Raw genomic sequence first — 24,817 nt, forward strand, 5'->3', positions numbered from 1 at the left:
TCTATGCCGTGGTTTGCAAAAGGTTTTTCTGTGGGTAAACTCAGCGCCCCAGATAATACGGCTTTGGGGTAGGCCTAAAATAAATCGAATTCTTCAAATCATTCTAACATCAGAGAGACATGAGTCCAACCAGAACATTTTCACCCAATCAAGTCACCAGTATCCTAGCAACGGATGGTATGCGCTCGGCAATGAAGATTCTCTACAACGTGGGAAGAGTTTTTAGCTACAATATGGTTGTAACTTAACTCGCTGACAACAGTCTTTGGTGTGAGAAAGAACTACTGTTTAGAACTACGGATGCTACCATGGTCACGGTCAGTGGTGTTTTTCTTCTGTTTCATAAATATTGACATCGTTGACGGATTAGATAATGTTTTTGATCAAAATGTCTCATGTCGTTGCCGGTTTGTATAGGCTACATTAGAATGCAATAACATAGAAAAGGTACATAAACATGAACATCTGCTTAGATGATGGAAAACGTAGTAGTTATCTATCATCAAAATGCTACAATTTCAAAGGTGTTGTCTTGAAAAGACAGTTGCCTTGAAAGCAACTGTCTCATCTGGCAAATAGAAACAGGTTGGAGATTGAAATATTTTTTCCCCTCTTCACCAGAAAATATTTCAACTGAGCTTAAAAAAGGCTTAGACTGAGCTTTAGGGTTAAAGACATATGCGAGTGCCAAAGAACCCCAACACCACCCCATCGGAGTTAGAGAGAAAGTGCATGCAAAATATCCATGCTCAACTCAGCAGAGAACACAGACGAGGAGTGCGGCTTGGTGCAGGCCATGGGCATGGCCTCCCCTCCCCTCGCCGACGAAACCGACCTGGACAGGAAGAGCACGCTGCGGGTTACCCCCCGCCCCACAACAGCGGACCAGGAGGGAGCAGTCAGGGCGGTTAGACGCTCATGGGGGTCAGAGTTACAGAGAGGGAGGGGGAATTCTGTGGAGGAGAACACCAAGGGGAAAGCTCGCAGGATGTGGAAGTTCCTCAGCACTGGAATGAAGCAGAATGTGGACAAGGTAAAAAAGATGGCACTGTGCGTCCCAAATGGCATCCGATTCCCTATAGACCATGTATAGTTTACTATATAGGCAATAGGGTGCCATTTGGGACGCATCCTCTCTCTTCGGTTGGAGGCATTGTTAAATCGGTAGGCGACATGTCTATTTATCCTAACTCTCTATCCCGCTTTCCTAGATAAGAAACTTCGATGTCAAGAGCGCTGTTCTCACCCATGGCCTGCAGCACTTACGTCATTTCCCTTGCAACGACCCTGTGCGCCACATGACCTACGGCAAGGGAGCGGCAGGGTTCATCAGCCTTCACAGGGAAGGCAGGGTCGTTATGTACCACCCAGACGGGCGTCTCCGTGACCTCCCACCCGCCTTTGTCTCTGTCCCCTACATGGGCCTAACCTCCACTCAGCTCCCTGGGCGTCTGGTGGGCTGGGGGCCCGGGGCAAGCCTCAAACTGCTGGACAGTGAGCTGCGCCCCCTAGCCAATGCTCTAGACCCTCTGGATGTGCGGGTTTGCCAGGTCACAGAGCAGTCTCTGGAGCTGGTGACAGCGGGGGCAGGGAATGTGTGTGTGTGGTGCCTGACTCACATGGTGTGCCGGGTGAGAGTGACGGAGGGTCTTGGGCGCCACAGCGTTTTTACCCAGCTGGCGTTGGCCCCCCCGGGCCCCGAGAGGCATCACAGGGCCTTCGTCGTGTACGGGAGAGCTGTGGTTGTCGTTGACCTCACTGCTGGGCGTGTTCTGGAGCACAAAAGGAACCTCCACCTACGGTAGATGTGTGTGTGTGTGTGTGTTCATGATTGTTGGACAGTGGGCAGTTTTGGGCAAAATGTCACCTCAACTGATCTGCAGACAGAGTGAACATGCCTATTTTCTTCAGGGATATCACTGCACTGGTGTACAGCTTTCATCTTGACTTTGTGGTCACTGCGTCCAAAGATGTTTCCATCAGAGTGTGGGGTCCTGACTGGGGGCTTTGTATGGCGTTCGTAGGACACACTGGTGAGATAACCACTTGGTTGGGGGAAAAAATCTTCCCTATGATTCCAGCTAGTCAAGTCAAGTGCATTCAGGTCACAACACTCTTTACGTGTGTGTGTGTGTGTGTGTGTGTGTGTGTGTGTGTGTGCGCAGGTGTGGTGACCTCTATGGCTTGCTGTCCGGAGTCTGGCCTGCTGCTCTCTGCCTCCCTGGATGGGACCCTGCGTTGCTGGAGCATGGAGGGGGGGGACCAGGTCCAGTGTTTCCCCATCAAAGGAGGGGAGCCCCCTCTGGGCCTGGGGGGTCCGATGAAAGGGGGCACCTTCTTTACTTTCTCCCAGCAAGGAGTGGACTTCTGGACCATCAGCAGCCTGTATAATCTTCACTGCAGGCTGGGGGGGGACCTGGGTGGCCCCGTGAGACAGATAGTAGTTCCCTCTTGCCCCCTGCCCTACCCCTACCCCACCCGGGTGCTTTGCGTCAGCGGGGATAGTAACGTCATGCTAGTGGCTGCCGAGACGGGGGCGGTCCTAACCTCCTTCGGTACCGGGCAGAGGGTAAGGTGCGCCGATTACTGCTTACACAAAGAGATTCTATTGGTCCTGACGGAGGGCGGATCGTTGATCCGGGCCAGCACGCTGACCAACCCGGCGACATGTGTGGATGAGTGGAATGCACGAGGACAGGGTCCATGGCAGAGGGAGGAGCAGACGGATGGGGAGGGGGATCAGTGGATCGCAAAGCCAGGCCCAGCCTCCTGCATGGTGCTCTACAGCAACATAGCTGACGGACAGAGAGCGCTAGACGAGTGGAAGAGCCTGCAGGAGCAGAGATGCCAGAGACCCACGAACAAGAAACCTCTTCATGATGCCAAGAACCGGTAAGACCCCTCCTGTGTCCCTAATTTAGACTTATGTTGATATTATTAACAGTCCCTTTATATTTAGATCATGAATCCCTCGGTAATTACCCAAACAAGCACTCTATGTTTGAATCTGTTAACTCTGTTTTAATCTGTTACTAAATTAAGACAGGCTGTTGGATGAAGTTTCCCCTAGACGGTGTTCTGTTTAGCATTTTTTGAGGTTAGGATTGGGAGAGGGGTAATCTTGCAAGATTTGAGTTCTGGGTTAACCGAGATTAGGGGAGGGGAAACTGATCCTAGATCTTTATCTAGGGGAAACTTAACCCCGGTGCTCAAAATAGTGTGCCAACCATCCAAAGTAATGATATGTTATGACTCCCTTATGACTACCCCTGGGACAGGTTCTTGGTAATGCTGGGGCACAATGGTGGCTGTGTGAGTGTGCTTATGCTGGATACAGGAAAGGTGCAGTACAAGACCCCCGCACACAACGGCCAGAAAATCACCTCCCTGCAGGCAGACCCTGAGAACAGCTACCTACTCACAGCTGGTATGCAGCACTCTATTGGCTCTATGGGATGATGGTGGTGGTGGTGGTGATGACGGTGGTGGTGTTGATGATGCTGGTAATGATGATGATTGTGGTGATGATGATTGTGGTAATGATGATGATTTTGGTGATGGTGGTGGTGATGATGATGATGATGATGATGATGGTAATGATGATGGTGATCATCATCCCATTCTCTCCCTTTCATCAGGCGAGGATAAGGCAGTGCTGGTCTGGAGGGTGTTTCCCTATGCCCAGGAGTGTCTCAGCCTGCACTTGAACCTTTTCTGTGGGCATCCTCCGCTCTACTTGACCCTGTTGGGGCCTCTGCTGGCCCTAGCCTTCCAGGATCCCGATAGCGCCACCTATAGCCTGGTGCACTTCAGCCTGCTCAACCAGAGTCGCACTGACCATCCGCCCAGTGAGGACCATCTGGACTGCATTACGGGTGAGACAGTAACAGAAGATACCGTTAAACAATATACTGTGTTTTAGATACTATAGATCTGGGGCCGTATGAAACGTCTCAGAGTAGGAGTGCTGATCTAGGATCAGGTCAACATTGCCCATGTAATCTTATTCATTGTATTAACAGTTGATGTTACTCTTCAATTATACAGACCCCAAAGCAAATCAGGGGGAGAAAAATAGGTTTATTCAAAGAGGACAAATCATAGAGGTTATGCTGAAATGTAGATGTTCATTCTCCCCTGTCCTCAGTGATTCTCTCCACAGAACAAAGAGGATGTAGTTTTATACCCCCAACCCTAACCTGTGGTTGACCAATTAGAATTCCTGGCAATAAAATTGGGCCAATGACCAGATAACGTGTATCCCATTACAGGCCCGATATATAGACAATTTGGACCAATGAGAACTTGCCATGTAGCTATGAGTCCCGGACTGAAATTCCTCCCATGCTCTGATCCATTAATAATTAATAAATCAAATCAATCAAAATCAAATCAAAATCAAATTAATAATTCCCTATTACAGAAAAAACATTATTTCCATTGATCATTAATTCCCTCTTGACCTTTAGTCCTCTGCGTTGTGTATTTATTTTCAAAATATTCTTGCAATTGTAATCTAAAATGCAAAACTGATCCTAAATCAGCACTCCTACTCTGACACACTTAATACATATGGCCCCTGAGACACTCAACAAGTTAATGTACCTCAAGCTATACTGAATATAAATGCAACATGCAACAATTTCAAGGATTTTACTGAGTTACAGTTCATATAAGGAAATCTGTCAATTGAAATAAATTCATTACGCCCTAATCTATGGATTTCACATGAATTGGCAGTGGCGCAGCCATGGTGGGCGTGTCCACCGGGGAGCCAGGCCCAGCCAGTCAGAATGAATTTTCCCCAGAAAAGGAATTGTTACAGACAGAAATACTCCTCAATTTCATCAGGTGTCCTAGTTGCTGTCAGACGATCCCGCAGGTGAAGAAGCCAGATGTGGAGGTCCTGGGCTGGCGTGGTTACACGTGGTCTGCGGGTTGTGAGGCCGGTTGGACGTACTGCCAAATTCTCTAAAACTACATTGTGGCAGAGAACTTAACATTAAATACTCTGGCAACAGCTCTGGTGGACGGACATTCCTACAGTCAACATGCCAATTGCACGCTCCCTCAAAACTTGAGATATCTGTGGCATTGTGTTGTGTGACAAAACTGCACATTTTAGAGTGGCCTTTTATTGTCCCCAGCACAAGGTGGATCTCTGTAATGATCATGCTGTTTAATCATCTTCTTGATATGGCACACCTGTCAGATGGGTGAATTATTTTGGCAAGGCAGAAATGCTCACTAACAGGGATGTAAACAAATTTGTGCACAAAATTTGAGAGAAATATGCTTTTTGTGCGTGTGGAACATTTCTGGGATCTTTTATTTCAGCTCATGAAACATGGGACCAACACTTTACATTTACGTGTATATTTTTGTTCAGCAGGTGATCCTCGGACAAGTTTTTTTTAAATGTCTTTGTGTGTGTGTGTGTGTGTGTGTGTGTGTGTGTGTGTGTGTGTGTGTGTGTGTGTGTGTGTGTGTGTGTGTGTGTGTGTGTGTGTGTGTGTGCGTGTGTGTGTGTGTGTGTGTGTGAGTGCAGGGCTCTGTGTGTGCCATCAGCTCCGAGTGTTTGCCTCCAGCAGTCAGGATGGAACTGTTCGCATCTGGGATGAAGATAACCGCCTCCTCAGGTCAGTCAATGTGTTTGTGTGTGTCCCTAATGGGGGAAAACATTTACAATTCACATGTGAACACGTGAAGTGTTCATCTTATGTGAAGTTAATGTGAATACATGAAAATACACATGTGAAAACGTGATCATATGGGAAGAGTTCCAAAAGCACCTAATCACATGATTTCACATGTAATTATCCAGATGTGAAATCATGTGGTTTTTCTGTAAGGGGTGTGTGTGTGTTAGTCATTTCTGCGGTCCTTGTCCCTCTAAGAACCCTCCAGCTGAGTGCAGAGCCTGAGTGTCTGGCCTACAGTGGGCAGAGGGGAGATCTGCTCCTAGGCATCAGAGGGGACCTGTATAGGATCCGCTGCGCCCACCTGCTGCCACATGACTTCCAGCTACGGGTATACTGCCTGGGGGGAGGGGGTGGTGAAGTACTGATGAGAGGTGGTGAGGACAGACTGATGGTCCTAGTGTGGCTCAGGTGGTAGAGCATGGTGCTTGCAATGCCAGGGTCATGGGTTCGATTTCCGCAGGGGCCACCCATATGAAAATCGATGCACTCACTACTTACTATAAGTCGCGTTGGGTAAGTGTCTGCTAAATGGCTTATATATTAGAAATGGGTCTTGGAAGGTGACTACGTGTTTAGGCATTTTCAGTGAGATGATGTAGTTAGGTTTAGCTCAATGCTTTCGAATAAGTGTGCTTACTGTGTAATGATACCTTTACTGTGCCTGTGCTCTGTATACATCCATAGCTCCTGTCTACGGAGATGTCAGATCCTATCCCTGACTTGCCCATATCTCACACCTCAACAAGGACAAGCAAAACCACGTAAGCTACCCTCCGTCTCTACCTATAATGTGACATAATGAACATCATAGACAAGTTATAACTAACTATAAGTTTGTTACAGTAAATGTGTATAAACAGTAAATCTATGGATTCCGTTTGCGCTGGTAAATCTACATATTTACTGGGATTTTGAGCCAAAATGTGTTATCTATAGATTAACCGTTTTTATTTACATCTATATAATAGTTATGTTATATGAACCGTAACCTAGACATTATTGAGTGTGTGACGTGTTTTTTGCCCTACCATCAGGACTGTGGTCTCCCCCATACCAGGGAAACAACCCAACGGAAAGCAGGACATGACCAAAGATCCAGTGAGTTTACCCAGAACATGAAAGGGAGAGAGAGGAGAACGAGAGAAAGCTTTGCATGGAATTGAGTGTGAAGGAGTGTGGGGTAAACTGAGCCATTAGTTACATTCAGCATCACTACATCAAAGGAAATATAGTATTCTTTCTAACAAAGATACACTACATGGCCAAAAGTATGCAGAGACCTGCTGGTCGAACATCTCATTCCAAAATCATGGGCATTTTCAATATTGTATTTATTTAACCTTTATTTAACTAAGCAAGTCAGTTAAGAACAAATTCTTAATTACAATGACAGCCTACCAAAAGGCAAAAGGCCTCCTGCGGGGACTGGGGCCTGGGATTAAAATAAATAAATACAATATAAATATAGGACAAAACACACATCACAACACTACATAAAGAGAGACCTAAGACAACAACTTAGCAAGGCAGCAACACATGGCGACACACCATGGTAGCAACACAACATAACAACAGCATGGCAGCAACACAGCATGGCAGCAGCACAAAACATGGTGCAAACATTATTGGGCAGAGACAACAGCACAAAGGGCAAGAAGGTAGAGACAACAACACATCACACAAAGCTGTCAGTAAGAGTGACCATGATTGAGTCTTTGAATGAAGAGATTGAGATAAAATTGTCCAGTTTGAGTGTTTGTTGCAGCTCGTTCCAGTCGCTAGCTGAAGCAAACTGAAAAGAGGAGTGACCCAGGGATGTGTTTGCTTTGGGGACCTTTAACAGAATGTGACTGGCAGAACAGGTTTTGTATGTGGAGGATGAGGGCTGCAGTAGATATCTCAGATAGGGGGGAGTGAGGCATAAGAGGGTTTTATAAATAAGCATCAACCAGTGGGTCTTGCGACAGGTATACAGAGATGACCAGTTTACAGAGGAGTATAGTGATGTGCAGTGATGTGTCCTATAAGGAGCATTGGTGTCAAATCTGATGGCCGAATGGTTAAGCCGCTCGAGAGCACCCTTACCTGCCGATCTATAAATGATGTCTCCGTAATCTAGCATGGGTAGGATGGTCATCTGAATCCGGGTTAGTTTGGCAGCTGGGGTGAAAGAGGAGTGATTACGAATGAGGAAACCAAGTCTAGATTTAACTTTAGCCTGCAGCTTTGATATGTGCTGAGAAAAGGACCATCTAGCCATACTCCCAAGTACTTGTCTGAGGTGACAACCTCAAGCTCTAAACCCTCAGAGGTAGTAATAACACCTGTGGGAGGTGGGGCATTCTTCTTACCAAACCACATGACCTTTGTTTTGGAGGTATTCAGAACAAGGTTAAGGGTAGGGAAAGCTTGTTGGACACTAAGAAAGCTTTGTTGAAGGGCTTTTAACACAAACCCCGGGGAGGGGCCAGCTGAGTATAAGACTGTATCATCTGCATATAAATGGGTGAGAGAGCTTCCTTCTGCCTGAGCTATGTTGTTGATGTAAATTGAGAAGAGCGTGGGGCCTTCGATCAAGCCTTGGGATACCTCCTTGATGACAGGCAGTGGCTGAGACAGCAGATTTTCTGACTTTATACACTGCACTCTTTGAGAGAGGTAGTTAGCAAACCAGCCCAAAGAGCCCTCAGAGACACCAATACTCCTTGGTGTCTCGGCCCTCCTTGGTGCTCGGCCCACATGAATGGAATGGTCTACCGTATCAAAAGCTTTGGCCAAGTCAGTAAAAATAGCAGCACAATATTACTTAGAATCAAGGGCAATGGTCACATCATTGAGGACCTTTAAGGTTGCAGTGACACATCCATACACTGAGCGGAAACTAGATTGCATACCAGAGAGAATACTATAGACATCAAAAAAGCCAGTCAGTTGATTATTGACAAGTTTTTCCAACACTTTTGATAAACAGGGCAAAATAGAAATAGGCCTATAACAGTTAGGATCAGCTTGATCTCCCCACGCTCTTCTCAAAGGCCCACAGAGAGAGAACTGCTCCTTAAAGTAACTACCTTTGGCCTTCCGGATGTTTTATTTTTATTTATTTCATCTTTATTTAACCAAGTAGGGCAGTTGAGAACAAGTTCTCATTTACAACTGCGACTTGGTCAAGATAAAGCAAAGCAGTGCGACAAAAAACAACAGCACAGAGTTACACAAAAGTACAGTCAATAACACAATAGAAAATCTATATAGAAAATCTACTCTGGATAGCCTGAGTACACTTATTTCTCATTTGCCTGAACGATAGCCAGTCAGCCTGAGTATGTGTGTGCCGAGCCTTTCGCCAAATGCCATTCTTGAGGTGGAGTAATTCTGCAAGATCATGGTCGTACCAGGGGCGGAACCTGTTTTTAATTCTCATTTTCCTTATGGGGGTGTGTTTGTTAACAATACCAACAAAAAAAACATCAAAAAAGAAGGTCCAAGCGTCTTCGACAGAGGAGATCAAGCTGATACTATACCATTTTACAGAGGCCAGTTCATGAAGGAAGGCTTGCTCATTAAAGTTTTTTAGCAAGAGTCTATGACAAATCAGGACAGGTCGTTTTACTGAGCAGCCATTATAACACAGGCTGTAAAACAGTGATCACTCAGGTCATTACAGAAAACACCAGACTGATACCTATCAGGATTATTTGTGAGGATAACATTGAGGAGAGGGCATTAATATAGAGTTGGTCCTCCCTTTGCTGCTGTATTTGCTGCTGTAACAGCCTCCACTCTTCTACGAAGGCTTTCCACTAGAAGTTGGAACATTGCTGCGGGGACTTGCTTCCATTCAGCCACAAGAGCATTAGTGAGGTCAGGCACTGATCTTGGGGCAATCAGGCCTGGCTGGCAGTCGGCGTTCCAATTCATCCCAAATGTGTTCAATGGGGTTGAGGTCAGGGCTCTGTTCAGGCCAGTCGAGTTCTTCCACACTGATCTCAACAAACCATTTCTTAATGGACCTCGCTTTGTGCACGGGAGCATTGTCATGCTGAAACAGGAAAGGGCCTTCCCCAAACTGATATAAGAAAGTTGGAAGCACAGAATGGTCTAGAATGTCTAGAATGTCATTGAATCCTGTAGTGTTAATATCACTGGAACTGGAACTAAGGGGCCTAACCCGAAACCATGAAAAACAGACCCAGACCATTTCCTCATCCACCAAACTTTACAGTTGGTACTATGCATTGGGGCAGGTAGCATTCTCCTGGCATCCACCAAACCCAGATTCGTCCATCAGACTGCCAGATGGTGAAACATAATTCATTACTCCAGAGAAAGCGTTTCCACTGCTCCAGAGTCCAATGGCAGCGAGCTTTACACCACTCCAGCCGGCGTTAGACATTGCGCATGAGGATTTTAGGCTTAATCTACTAATTTCAAGGGTGTCCACATACTACATATAAACTCTGGAAAAAAAGAAATGCCCCTTTTGCAGGACCCTGTCTTTCAAAGATCATTTTAAAAATCCAAATAACTTCACAGATCTTCATTGTAAAGGGTTCAAACACTGTTTCTCATGCTTGTTCAATAAACCATAAACAATTAAGGAACATGCACCTGTGGAACAGTTGTTAAGATGCTTACAGACGGTAGACAATTAAGTTCACAGTGAAAATTTAGGACACTAAAGAGGCCTTTCTACTGACTCTGAAAAACACCAAAAGAAAGATGCCCAGGGTCCCTGCTCATCTGCATGAATGTGCCTTAGGCATGCTGCAAGGAGGCATGAGGACTGCAGATAAGACCAGGGCAATACATTTCAATATCCGTACTGTGAGACACCTAAGACAGAGCTACAGGGAGACAGGACGGACAGCTGATCGTCCTCGCAGTGGCAGTCCATGTGTAACAACACCTGCACAGGGTCGGTACATCCGAACATCACACCTGCGGGACAGGTACAGGATGGCAACAACAACTGCCTGAGTTACACCAGGAACGCACAATCCCTCCATCAGTGCTCAGACTGTCCGCAATATGCTGAGAGAGGCTGGACTGAGGGCTTGTAGGCCTGTTGTAAGGCAGGTCCTCATCAGACATCACCGGCAACAACGTCGCTTATGGACACAAACCCACCATCGCTGGACCAGACAGTACTGCCAAAAAGTGCTCTTCACTGACGAGTCACGGTTTTGTCTCCCCAGGGGTGATGGTTGGATTCGCGTTTATCGTCAAAGGAATGAGCGTTACACAGAGGCCTGTACTCTGGAGCGGGATTGATTTGGAGGTGGAGGGTCCGTCATGGTCTGGGGAGGTGTGTCAAAAAATCATCGGACTGAGCTTGTTGTCATTGTAGGCAATCTCAACGCTGTGTGTTACAGGGAAGACATCCTCCTCCCTCATGTGGTACCCTTCCTGCAGGCTCATCCTGACATAACCCATGCATAGTCAAGCATGACAATGCCACCAGCCATACTGCTCTTTCTGTCCGTGAGACAGGAATATCAGTGTTCTGCCATGGCCAACGAAGAGCCCGGATCTCAATCCCATTGAGCACGTCTGGGACCTGTTGGATCAGAGGGTGAGGGCTAGGGACATTCCCCTCAGAAATGTCCGTGACCTTGCAGGTGGAAGAGTGGGGTAACATCTCACAGGAACAACTGGCAAATCTGGTGCTGTCCATGAGGAGGAGATGCACTGCAGTACTTAATGCAACTGGTGGCCACACCAGATACTGACTGTACCCCCCCCCTTACAGAAATGGAATAATGTGTCTTCCATTTCTGTAAGTCACATGTCTGTGGAACAATGTTCAGTTTGTCTCAGTTGTTCGATCTTGTTATGTTCATACAAATATTTACACATGTTAAATTTGCTGAAAATGAACGCACATTCCTTTTTTTGCTGAGTTTATGTCAGGATGTTCTGTATCCTAGAAAATTATCTGAATTAGTGTAAACATAACCATTCTGATAAAATTGCTTGTACAAAAAAACTGGTCTCTTGGCACAACTTAACCCGGTTACTGGGTAACTTGAACATAGGGACAGGGTAAGTTGAGCATGGGGACAGGGTAAGTTGAGCATAGGGACAGGGTAAGTTGAGCATAGGGACAGGGTAAGTTGAGCCGCCTTAGAGTAAGTAGGTGATGGTTGGTTTCCTGATACAATGGGTGATGGAATGGGGGTGTGGTATATTGTATATCTTAAATGTAGGCTTGCATTCAGATATAGATCTCTCTGTCCAATATGACTTACCCTTCCATTTCTTGACCAGTTGTCTGGGACAGAGATGTTGTTTCGACATGCCAATTCATAGGCAAGTTCTCTGCATTTGAGGCTACTAAACCCATGATAGTGGTCAGCAAAATTCTTGATATGTTTAGCAAGCTCAGACTCCGTGTCATCACATAAGACCTTGTGTGCCTCTGCTATTCTATTATAGCTTCTCTTTCTCACATGTACATATTTATTTTATTTTTTGTTTTGAGGTGTACTTTTTACCCCTTTTTTGTGATATCCAATTGGTAGTTACAGTCTTGTCCCATCACTGCAACTCCCATATGGACTCGGGAGAGGCGAAGGTCGAGAGCCATGCGTCCTCCTAAACACGACCCCCCCAAGCCACTCTGCTTCTTCACACACTGTCCACTTAACCCGGAAGCCAGCCGCCGCACCAATGTGTTGGAGGAAACAGCAGGCGACCGAAGTCAGCGTGCATGCGCCTGGCCACCACATCCCAGCTGGCTAAACCCTCACCTAACCTGGATGACGCTGGGCCAATTGTGCGCCGCCTCATGGGTCTCCCGGTCGTGGACGGCCGCGACACAGCCCGGGATCGAACCCGGATCTGTAGTGATGCCTCTAGCACTGCGATGCCATTGCCTTAGACCGATGCGCAACTCGGGAGGCCACAGGTACATGTCTTTTTTGTACCTCTTTAGTGTCATTCAGTCTTTTTTATTTTTTCATCCCTTGCTGCTGCTCGAATGGACCTATATTCTCCTCTTACTTCCTTGGCTGCGCTCTCAAGAACCTCAAGGGGGGCTAGACCCCTGCTTCTTTTACATTTGTATAGAAAGGGCATGGTATCTGCTCTGTGACAATACAAATTCACTATCTTGAGTTTGTATACATGACACATTGCAAAAATACTATGCATATAGGGCCTGATTCAGACTTAGGAAATGTATGCCTTTCCTACGCACGCCTTTCCTAGCCACTTCTTAATAGTTGGTATTCAGACTTACCTTATGCAGGTGTGCAATGGGCTTGGCAGGGGTCATTCTCTTAAGCGCTGAATGTATTTAATTCAACCGCTGAAAACCCCTCCTACTTTCTGGCCAACAGATGTTCTTGTGGTGTTTTCATTCAATAGTGTTTTCAGTACATTTATCTAAAGCCATCCCTTTAAATTTGGTGTCTCAACAGACTCACTAGAATATACGGAGAGAACTGTTCAGGATATTAGGGATCAATGAAAGAAAGCCATGTAAATACACGCATATTCATCTCTGTTTCAGCACCAATTGGTAGACAGTAGTCCTATAAGTCGACCCTAATAATCTTCACTAATCATGGAACTGTGATGACAATGGTCCAGTCGTCATGACTGGGACTAGTAACCGGAAGGTTGCAAGTTCAAACCCCCGAGCTGACATGGTACAAATCTGTCGTTCTGCCCCTGAACAGGCAGTTAACCCACTGTTCCTAGGCCGTCATTGAAAATAAGAATTTGTTCTTAACTGACTTGCCTAGTAAAATAAAAGTAAAAAAAAATAAAAAATGAACCGTGCTGCAACTCCAGGTTTAAACTGCTACCGACATGTGGTCTGACTTCCATAATGATTGAAATGGGCTACATGTTCCAAATTACTGCACAACTTGTAATATGTTAGGCTAATGTGATCCACTGTTGCTAATGATCCTCAGGAACAACCACACAAACGTGACAGAGGAAAGAAAGGTAACAAACAATGGAATGGAATGATGCAAAATGAGGAAACTGACAGGTAGTGACAGTTATAAATGTATCTGAGTAGAACTGACGGAGGCTACTGGTAGTGGCTAATATTTAACATAATACAAATAGTGTTTTTTTTAAATACAGTGAAAAGTCTGAATATAATTAAAACATTCTAGAAATCATAAATCAACTCTGTAGGTTTAGCGCTATACTGTTAATTGTTCATGACTACAGAAGCCTATCGCTTGGGTCACCAAATTTCCTCCCAAGTTAAAAGGCCAGCATTTCATAAACTTCCCTGTGTTAAAGGTGATATGTCGACATGATTCAGTTTGCTGCCATATGACTGGTTTCACATTTGTCTCCAGCGTATATAAGGTAAAATAGAGCTAAAACAATTGTCATTTATATTTACAATCCCCTCATCCAAACGGCTTACTCATTTACCTAGCTCTTATCAATAGTTGTTATCAATTTGTAAATTACAGTGCATGGAGAATGGTGTTATTTCTATCAGGAAAAAAATAAGTAGATGTTGTCCCACTTGGAACCGACAGGTTATTCATTATTTCATCGCGCGTAAAGGTGGTTGAACTATGTGGGAATTAAGTCAAAGTTCGAATGCGGCGAATGTGCAGACACACCTCCACCACACATTCATTTCTTTGATCTCCACCCCCAACGAATGGCTGTTGAATAGCATGATGTTCTCATGCTTAAGCTAAAGGTCAGAATAAGCGTAGAGAGAAAAGTGTATAATCGGCCTATTATGCATAAAACATTTGGACTACAGTGCATTCGGAAAGTATTCAAACCCCTTGACTTTTTCCACATTTTGTTACGTTACAGCCTTATTCTTACCGCCTTGTACCTTCAATGCTGCAGAAATGTTTTGGTACCCGTCCCCAGGTTTGTACCTCGAGAGATTCTCGTCTCGGAGCTCTACAGACAATTCCTACGACCTTGTGGCTTGGTTTTTGCTCTGACATGCACTGTCAACTGTGGGACCTTTATATAGACGGTGTGCCTTTCTAAATCATGTCCAATCAATAGAATTTACCACAGGTGGACTTTCAATCATGTTTTCACTTTGTCATGATGGGTATTATTGTGTGTAGATTGATGAGTAACATTTTTGATTTAATCATTTTTAGACTAAGACTGTAACGTAACATAATGCAGGAAAAAGGGAAAGGGCTCTGAATACTTTCCAAATACACTGTATTTTAGCCCATACAACTACAAAGATACACTTTAATGCTAGGTTTAGGACCTCATTTTGTAGCTTATAAAGACCCCAACTGATGTATAAAATATTCTTAAAACAATCTACTTTGGTTTAGATACACGCATCATGAAATCTATTACACAACAAATCCATTTGTTTTTGGGACTTATCTTGCTTACCACTTTTTTTCATGTGGTTTCCTTCTTCACACTACTCCTTTCATTTTTTATTGAACCTTTATTTAACTAGGCAAGTCAGTTAAGAACCAATTCTTACTTACAACGACGGCCTCGGAACAGTGGGTTAACTGCCTTGTTCAGGGGCAGAATGACAGATTTTTACCTAGTCAGCCTGGGGATTTGATCTAGCAACTTTGTGCTTACTGGCCCAATGCTCTAACTACTAGGCTAGCTGCCGCTAAATATTTGGTCACATTCATTTTGTGTATGGTTTCCTAGAAACAAGGGGTAGCTCAACTAAACCTTTGGCTCAATGTACCCCACTCTCCACTACTGCTATTTTCATTTTAGGTTTGATCAGATAAGGCCAATGTGTGTGTTCCCATACCTAAAGTGCCAGTGGTGTAATGATAGTTTTTCCACCCACTCCCTGTCCCTCAGGAGTATGAGGCACTGCTGGCTCGAAACAGAGACCTGGCCTCACTCCAGGAAGGCACCACAGAGAGAAGGAAGAGGAAACCTCCCACCACGCTGAAAACCAGGAAGGAGGCCTTCGACCGCTACATGAAGATCGTCTACAGCCAGCCCCTCAACATTAAGGTTCTTTATACTGAGAACAATTAGCTACAAGATGATTGGGGTAGGAATGTACTCTGCCAAGTGGAGTCAGAGAGATGATGAAAGCAGTATGTGCTCTTTTGTTGGCTGTAGAGAGGAGAACCAATAACCTCACCTATAATGTAATGTTTTATGTGAAAGGACAAATGTCATTACTTGAGAGTGGGAATGCATTGTAGACATGCAGACTAACAAACGTTTGTTCTGATTATATCTCAGATTGGGGATGAGGACATGTTTGACCTTCATGCAGCTCTGTTTCCTCCAAAACTACCTGACCGTCGACCATTCACCCCACCCACCTTTAGGAATGGCTTCTTCCCAAACCCTAACTTGGCCAAGCCCCTGCCACCCATAACCAAGCCAGGGCAGGTGAGGGCTGCTGGTTCAGTTTAGCATATCTGTCTGCTGTCCCTCTACTTCCTGAAGCTAAGTAATAGATAGATTGAGACAAAGAAACCACACCTCCCTTAGTCCTCTGTCTGTCCCTTTGCAGGATGAGGAGCTAGAGCCAGCCCCAGCACAGAGCAATCCGGTGGGCTTCATCCCTAACTCTGTGCTAGTGGGCCAGCTGTGGCCAGACGTTGTGGTGGAAAACACAATCCCCAAGCAAGCATTCAAACTGAGGGATGAGCAGGACTATGAGGAGGAAGTGAGAGGATATTTACAGAGACCAGATTCAGGATCAGTTTTGCCTTCTAGATCACAATGTATAAGATTACATGGACATGGGGAGCTGATCCTAGATCAGCACTCCTATTCTGATATGCTTGTTACATATGTCCTCAGAAGAGGAGAATCGGTGTATGTTCTGTGATAAGATTGAGAGAATTTCAAATAGGTTGTTGGTTTGGTTTTCCTCACAGGGTGATACTGAAGAAGTTCAGTTTCTGCTGTATGAGAGCGATGAGGAACTGGACATAGGTTCCCCCATACAGCTGGTGAAGAGCCCTCAGAAAGAGAAGAGCCCCCCACCTCCCACTCCAAAGAAGCCAGCCTACGTAATGAGGGTGAGTGGTGTATTAGCAACGCACATGCCCCGCCCACCTTTGGATCTCTTATTTTCAGCCATCCATTTCCTGTGTTTTGAAGGGTGCAAAATCCACTTATCACTGAAATATGACTGGATTGATGGCTTTCATTTTACTCTTGCGACACTTTCCCACTCTGGCCTGTGCCATTCCCGTTAACGTAGCGACCGCGGAAACATTTGTAATGACCTGTCAAACTCACTCCGGTAATGGCTGAAATGGGATCAGTGGAATACATTGGCCTTCCGTTGCATCTATAGGAACTCTTAACGCTTCATCAGGGATTTAGCGCACTGTCTCGACACTTACATCACAAGAAAGAGAAGAAAGATCACTTTATTTTGGTGAGTGTTGTGTTTATGATTTAGTACAGTTGAAATGTTTAATTCGATGTGCTGAAATTAAAGCAACTTCCAAAAATGAACACTCGGATTATGGTGATACTATGTCTGATCTCGCAAACAGAGTAAAGTATGTTTAGATAGGTGTGAACTAGAACCGAGCGTTTTGAGTTTAAATTGTGTGGGTATCCTTCTCTTGACACACTGGTTGAATTTCGCAAGAGAACATGACAACAGTATTAATGAGGAAGTCTAGAAAGTGCAGGTGAGTGCAGTTAGGCCTAGACATAGCAAGTGTTTGGTGGGGGCAACCCTGTTCCTTCCCTTTATATTCATTTATTCATGTATGCAAATACACCTAGTGCGTGTATATATGCAAATCAGGCAAATACAATTTTCTTTATTTGATCACAAAGTCATACAGTAATACCTGATGTACTGTTAGGTTCTAAATAAACAGAGTGAAAACTCACGGACAACTAGTAAAGCTTTAACCAAGTTTATTCACCCACTGGGTCACACAGCTGCATAAGACAAAGACATGATACTCTGTATTAAATCGATTCCATTCCAGCCATTACTAAGCAAAATCAAATGTATATATATAGCCCTTCTTACATCAGCTGATATATCAAAGTCCTGTACAGAAATCCAGCCTAAAACCCCAAACAGCAAGCAATGCAGGTGTAGAATGCAGGTGTGGACTATGAGCCTGTCCTCCCTTCACCAGCCTTCTCTGGTATCGGGGCTGCATGAAGAGCAGCTGTCGTGTGCTCATGGCCCGTATCCACAAAGAGTCTCAGAGTAGGAGTGCTGATCTAGGATCTTTGCATATAATGTTATTTATTATGATTTAAAATACAAAACTGATCCTAGATCAGCACTCATACTCTGAGAGATTTTGTGGATACAGGCCCAGGTCTGATGAATGTTTTGTGTTCCCCTCCTAGCCTCCAAAGGCTGTCCCTCCCACTAAGATACCCAAACTGCCGACCCCACCTCCCCCTAGAACCCCAACACCACCCCGCACACCCACCCCCGAGATCCCAGGATTCCTTAAACAGTTTGTGGATGAGGACTGGTTCAAGGACATCTACCAAGACCAAAGGGTGAGTCTTTTTAGCTGAAGCAAGCCCACCATTTTCATCCCAAAAAACGAATATTATTCTACTGGGGAAAATTCCTTAGAAACCCTGTAAGTCAGTTGTATTCAAAGTATGGGTTGCGTGGGGGAACTGCAGTGGGGTCACCCCCCCCCCCCCCCCCCCAAAAAAAAAGTAAGAGTACAGGTTATTGTATAGGACAATATACAAATGTTTTTGAGAAAGATAAGGAAAAACACAACTTTACTGAGTAGATGTATTAATTAATTAATTTTTATTTGATAAGAGATTAAAATGTAATAAATTGAAGGTTATTTGTTGATGTAAAAATTGAAATATCCCGATTTTAAGATTGTGTCATTATTTTGAGGGTGGGGTGTGGTCATGAGAAATTCGGGCAAAAGAAAGTTTGAATACCACTGCTGTAATTTATCAGCTGCTCTTGTAGGTTATTATTGTCTGTCTTTTCTCTGTCAACAGGAAGTTTGCGTCCCAAATGCACCCTATTCCTTATTTAGTGCACTACTTTTGACGAGAGCCCCCATTGAGCTCTGATGAAAACTATTGCACTACATAGAGAATAGGGTGCCATTTGGGACTAGGACAATGAGACTAATGTTTTGGTGGTGTTCCTGCATGTGTGAAGTGTATCAGGCAGTCCATGTGTCCTGAGGAGTTCTCCATGCAGATTCTGGACTACATGCAGAGTTGTGGTGCCCAACAAAAGATGAGGATGCTGAGCTCGCTGATCACTTTACGCAGACAGGGGGAGCTAGGTAACACAGACAAGATCATCAAGGGGCTTATGGGTTCTCTACGCAACAACACCTCATCAAATATGGTATGTCCTCTCCTGTGGAATTTGGTATGCTGTTTAATGTTTGAATCTGTTTTTTCCCGCCATTGTTGAATTTGGATTTTAAACCATGTCTGGGTTTGTGTGTATGTTGTGTGCTTCAGTCTGATGAGGAGCAGCGAGTGGTGAGTGAAATACTCAACGTGTTGGTGTGTCTGGGTCCTGAAAGCCATGAGATCATCGTGGAGCTCCTCACTCTACTGGCCCACAAAGAACTGGGACTACAGTGAGTCTATGCCGCACCAGTCTTTGTCTATACTCACTTTCATTGACGTCACCATAGTAAGTCCTCAACTCTGCTTCCCTGTAATGGTGAATGCTGAGCTCTGATTCATCTAGCTGTGACAGTGAGTGCCCTTGTCAAATGTAGTGCAATATATATGCAATAGGGTGTCATTTGGGTTGCAACCAGTGAATGGTGACCTCTAACTCTATGTGTCTGGTCCTCCTGTTGGCAGGAAAACAGTGATGTGCCTGCTGCAGGTAATGGGCGTGGAGGATGCTGACCCGTGGCTCGCCATGGAGATGGATCCCTGGGACTCCATGGTCCAGGACCTTCCTGATTCCTGGAAGAGCCTGGGAGAGATGGCTGCAGAGTGGCTGCACTCCTGGACCTCAAAATACAAGGTAATCATTTATTATATTTATATATTGCTTTTCCAGATGCTCAAAGCTCTTACATAGTAATGGGAAACTCGCCTCATCCACCGCCAATAAAAAATAAGTAGAAGGAGAAGAGCAGGTGCAGGAGGAATTCATCAGCAATGCACTGCTCTGGGCTGCCAATGTCCTTTTCATTGACCCTAACACCTCTCAATATGAGCATATCTGGTCTCATATGAGCATATGAGATTACTGGCAAGCGCAGTGTGGCGCAACTGGTTCCCAAACTGGTTCTTGCCTGTTTAACATGGTAGGTCTGCCAAGCAATATCTGGGAGAGGAGGCTGGTGAGGAGAAGATGGCTCATAAAAATGACTGGAAAGAAGTTAATGGAATGGTATCAGACATATGGAAACCATGTTTGACACCATTCCATAATTCCGTTAGAGCCATTACTATGAGCCCGACTGACTTCTAATGCCACCAGCAACCACTGATAGATGGTCTCCCCTCTCTTTGATCTGCAGGGCCAGAACAGGTCTCTGTTCCTGAAGAATGCAGGGAAGAACCTCTTCACCCCAGTGGATGTGCTCAACTACTTCTGCTCTGTCAAAAGGGATATGTTTTTGAAGGCGCAGACTGTCCCACCAGAGGGGCGCAAAGACACAGTATTGCGTCTCCCTGAATCCTCCAGGTACCAGACAGATGTACCACCCCCCCCCCCTCCCCATCACGTAAACAAATGTCACATACCTCACCTTTTTAGCTCGTAACACAGTTTTCTGACGCATTGCTTCTCTGTGTGCTTGCATTCTTATCTAGATCTAAGCCAATCCATCGTCTTGGAGAGACCTACAGCATGTCCAGGATACGCAAGCCTCCAGGTAAGGTTTAGCCCTCCGTGGTATGGTGAACAGAATATCCATTCAATCAATAGCTCTTAACGACCATCTCAGCATGGAGCTTGTATACAGTGCATTCGAAAAGTATTCAGACCCCTTGACTTTTTCCACATTATGTTACAGCCTTATTCTAAAATGTATTAAATCATTTTCTTTCTTCATCAATCTACACACAATACTCCATAACGACAAAGTAAAAATAGTTTTTTAGACATTTTTGCAAATATTTTTTAAATATTACATTTACATAAATATTCAGACCCTTTACTCAGTACTTTGTTGAAGCGCCTTTGGCAGCGATTACAGCCTTGAGTTGTCTTGGGTATGATGCTACATGCTTGGCACACCTGTATTTGGGGAGTTTCTCCCATTTTTCTCTGCAGATCATCTCAAGCTCTGTCAGGTTAGATGGGGTGAGTTGCTGCACAGCTATTTTCAGGTCTCTCCAGAGATGTTCGATCGGGTTCAGGTCCGGGCTCTGGCTCGGCCACTCAAGGACATTCAGAGACTTGTCCCGAAGCCACGCTTGCGTTTCTTGGCTGTGTGCTTAGGGTCGTTGTCCTGTTGGAAGGTGAACCTTCATCCCAGCCTGAGGTCCTGAGCACTCTGGATCAGGTTTTCATCAAGGATCTCTCTGTACTTTGCTCTGTTCATATTTCCCTCAATCCTGACTTGTCTCCCAGTCACTGCCACTAAAAAACATCCCCACAGCATGATACTGCTACCACCATGCTTCACCGTAGGGATCGTGCCAGGTTTCCTCCAGATGTGACTCCAGACAAGAGGTCACTATGTCCTTCTTAGTTGTCCGCTCTGCATTGGGTGTTCATTCCTCAGAACAGCTACTTAGCTGTACCAGTGATTGTCTGAGAGCGGACTTATCCTCTCTCCACCTCAGGTAGATAGTCAAAGTTCCAAACCACTTTACATGCGCCTCTGCAGACTGGCGATGTCCTGGTCTGGTACAGTAGGTGAGTTCATTTTCTTCACCTCGTGTTGAGGTTAAAAGTTCCAACCATGTCAGATGTGTAGCGACCGCTCTACTCTTTTCTAGTCTTAAGTTAATTTCATTACCAAGGCTTTTTATGACCTCACTCGGGGCGTGGCTACTTAACTTCTATTTATATCCTTTGCACATGATCTCTTATGACTCCTAAAATCACATTCCTAGCTTAACAACAATACATTCCTCATATGCACAATGTATTGGATGGAAACATGACAGATAAAGGGGTATCCTTTCCAAGTTACAGTATTTCGTCCATAGAGTTTTTAATGACATCACAAAATGAAAAACAATAATATTAGTTTTCTTCATCTCCCCACATTCCCCACATTCTTTATGTTAGAATTATTGTTCCATTAGTCACTTTTTGGACATTAGAGTTTTGGGTGGGCAAAAGTCTCTGAAGAAAAAGAGATATTCCTTTAGCCAATACTGGAGGGTAGAGAGCGAGTCCTCTCCTGCTTAATTTACAACCAGGTGTGGAGGGGTCAAAATCCCCCACACCAGTTCCCTCCTCCCGTCTGCGGGTGAGAGAAGGTCTGGTTATTGTCAGCAATTGCCAAGCTGATCTGACCTATTGTGATCCTCACAAGACAGTCATGACTGTGCCAAGTTTCCTCCAGACGTGACACTTGGCATTCAGGCCAAAGAGTTCAATCTTGGTTTCATCAGACCAGAGAATCTTGTTTCTCATGGTCTGAGAGTCTTTAGGTGCCTTTTGACAAACTCCAAGTGGGCTGTCATGTGCCTTTTACTGAGGAGTGGCTTCTGTCTGGCCACTCTACCATAAAGGCGTGATTGGTGGAGTGCTGCATAGATGGTTGTCCTTCTGGGAGGTTCTCCACAGATGAACTCCGAAGCTCTGTCAGAGTGGCTATCTATCGGGTTCTTGGTGACCTCCCTGACCAAGAAGGCCCTTCTCCCCCAATTGCTCAGTTTGGCAAGGCGACTAGGAATTTTCAAATGCCTGAAGGTACCACATTCATCTGTACAAACAATAGTACGCAAGTATAAACACTGTGGGACCACACAGCCGTCATACCGCTCAGGAAGGAGACACGTTCTGTCTCCTAGAGATGAAGTACTTTGGTGCAAAAAGTGCAAATCAATCCCAGAACAACAGCAAAGGACATTGTGAAGATGCTGGAGGAAACAGGTACAAAAGTATCTATATCCACAGTAAAATGAGTCCTATATCAACATAACCTGAAAGGCCGCTCCTCAAGGAAGAAGCCACTGCTCCAAAACCTCCATCCAAAACTGCACATGGGGACAAAGATCGTGCTGTTTGGAGAAATCTCCTCTGGTCTGATGAAACAAAAATAGAGATGTTTGGCCATAATGAACATCGTTATGTTTGGAGGAAAAAGCGGGAAGCTTTCAAGCCGAAGAACACCATCCCAACCGTGAAGCACGGGGGTGGCAGCATCATGTTGTGGGGGTGCTTTGCTGCAGGAGGGACTGGTGCACTTCACAAAATGGATCAGATCATGAGGAACAAATGTTATGTCGATATATTGAAGCAACATCTCAAGACATCAGTCAGAAAGTTAAAAGCTTGGTTGCAAATGGGTCTTCCAAATGGACAATGACCCCAAGTATACTTCCAAAGTTGTGGCAAAATAGCTTAACAAAGTCAAGGTATTGAAGTGGCCATCACAAAGCCCTGACCTCAGTCCTATAGAAGGTTTGGGGGCAGAACTGAAAAAGCGTGTGCGAGCAAGGAGGCCTACAAATCTGACTCAGTTACACCAGCTTTGTCAGGAGGAATGGGCCAACATTCACCCAACTTATTGTGGGAAGCTTGTGGAAGGCTACCCGAAATGTTTGACCCAAGTTAAACAATTTAAAGGCAATACTACCAAATACTAATTGAGTGTATGCAATCTTCTGACCCACTGGGAATGTGATGAAATAAATAAAAGCTGAATGAAATAATTATCTCTACTATTATTCTGACATTTCACATTATTAAAATGAAGTGGTGATCGTAACTAACCTAAAACAGGGAATTCTTACTTGGATTAAATGTCAGGAATTGTGAAAAACTGAGTTTAACTGTATTTGACTAAGGTGTATGTAAACTTCAGACTTCAACGGTATGTAAATAAGGTCTTTCTGTTTTTTTATCTGTAATACAATTGCAAAATTTTCTTAACCTGTTTTCACGTTGTCATTATTGGGTATTGTGGGTCGATTGATGAGGAACAGTTTAAAAAACAAAACAATTTTAGAATAATGCTGTAAAGTCAAGGGGTCTGATCTTAGTCTCTTTTATTTCAAAACAGGTGTGATCTTGCCCCCTCTCCCAAACCGCCCTGTCCTCATGGGCTTCACCCCGTTCCTCACCCTGCCCTTGCCGAGGGTCAGCCTGTCCCCCTTTCCTTTCCCTGTGGACCAGCACTGTTTGAAGGCCTCCCCGAGACGTTACTTCATCCTGGAGCGCTCCTATGTACACTACTATAGATGACACAGCCTCCCAGGCAGCAAGATATTATTCCCCGCACCCAAGACTTTTCCTTTTCCCCCGACAAAGACCAGCCAAACAGATATACTCTTGTTTGAATTAAACATCTCTTGTATAGATCTTTTTTTATTGTATATCACTTGATTCACTCATTACAAATAAAGTTTGAATGACTGTAAACGTCTGTAAAAATTAAACGGTTGTGTGTTGTTCCATGAACAACATGGACGCGATATGAACTGATATGCCAGAGATATTTTGTTTATTGTTTGGATACGATGGATAGGTATCGGCCTGTACTTCTCAGCATTGAGGAGACCATTAATTCTGACCAAATCCCCAACTCCATTTGCAGAAATGCAGCCCCAAACTTACAAGGAACCTCCATCATGGTTCACTGTTGCCTGCAGACACTCATTCATGAACCGCTCTCCAGCCCCTCTGCGAACAAACTGGGCTCATTGACCGACTGGGCTCATTGACCTACTGGGGTCATTGGTCAGGGCATGACAGTTACCGCAACTCGCAAAGAAAACAGGAGCTGCCTCCACTATTCCAGCACCATTTCAACTTCAACATTTCAACATCATCAAATCACCTATGCTTAGTCTAATACAGTGACAACTAAAATATACCGATTTTTTTTTGTCCAATCAACTAGCTAGATATGATGTGGCTGTCCATGGTTCAGATGTGTGTGTGTGTGTGTGTGTGCGTTCGTGCAAGTAGAAAAAACATGTTGACTCACGCTACTTGTAGAAAAACGCCAATGCCATCCTCCTCTCTTTCATGTTAATGAAACAGTCCATGACTCTGTCATACA

General features: G+C 44.8%; 1 protein-coding gene across 1 annotated transcript; it reads left to right on the plus strand.

The window, feature by feature from the left end:
* The first annotated feature begins 18 nt into the window (after window positions 1-18).
* Window positions 19-24,233, plus strand: wdr97 (WD repeat domain 97). Its single transcript, XM_064941895.1, has 22 exons — window positions 19-317; window positions 622-1,033; window positions 1,212-1,801; window positions 1,912-2,033; window positions 2,166-2,892; window positions 3,279-3,427; window positions 3,639-3,875; window positions 5,549-5,639; window positions 5,898-6,030; window positions 6,387-6,463; window positions 6,737-6,800; window positions 15,510-15,668; window positions 15,906-16,058; window positions 16,183-16,338; window positions 16,553-16,696; window positions 18,009-18,167; window positions 18,808-19,002; window positions 19,122-19,243; window positions 19,476-19,644; window positions 20,147-20,313; window positions 20,442-20,503; window positions 23,816-24,233. The coding sequence occupies exons 2-22, from the start codon at window positions 746-748 to the stop codon at window positions 23,995-23,997; spliced, it is 4,146 nt and encodes a 1,381-aa protein (XP_064797967.1). The 5' UTR covers window positions 19-317; window positions 622-745; the 3' UTR covers window positions 23,998-24,233.
* Window positions 24,234-24,817: the final 584 nt, after the last annotated feature.

The sequence above is a fragment of the Oncorhynchus masou genome, chromosome 28 (assembly GCF_036934945.1).
Source record: "Oncorhynchus masou masou isolate Uvic2021 chromosome 28, UVic_Omas_1.1, whole genome shotgun sequence".
Lineage (NCBI taxonomy): Eukaryota > Metazoa > Chordata > Actinopteri > Salmoniformes > Salmonidae > Oncorhynchus > Oncorhynchus masou.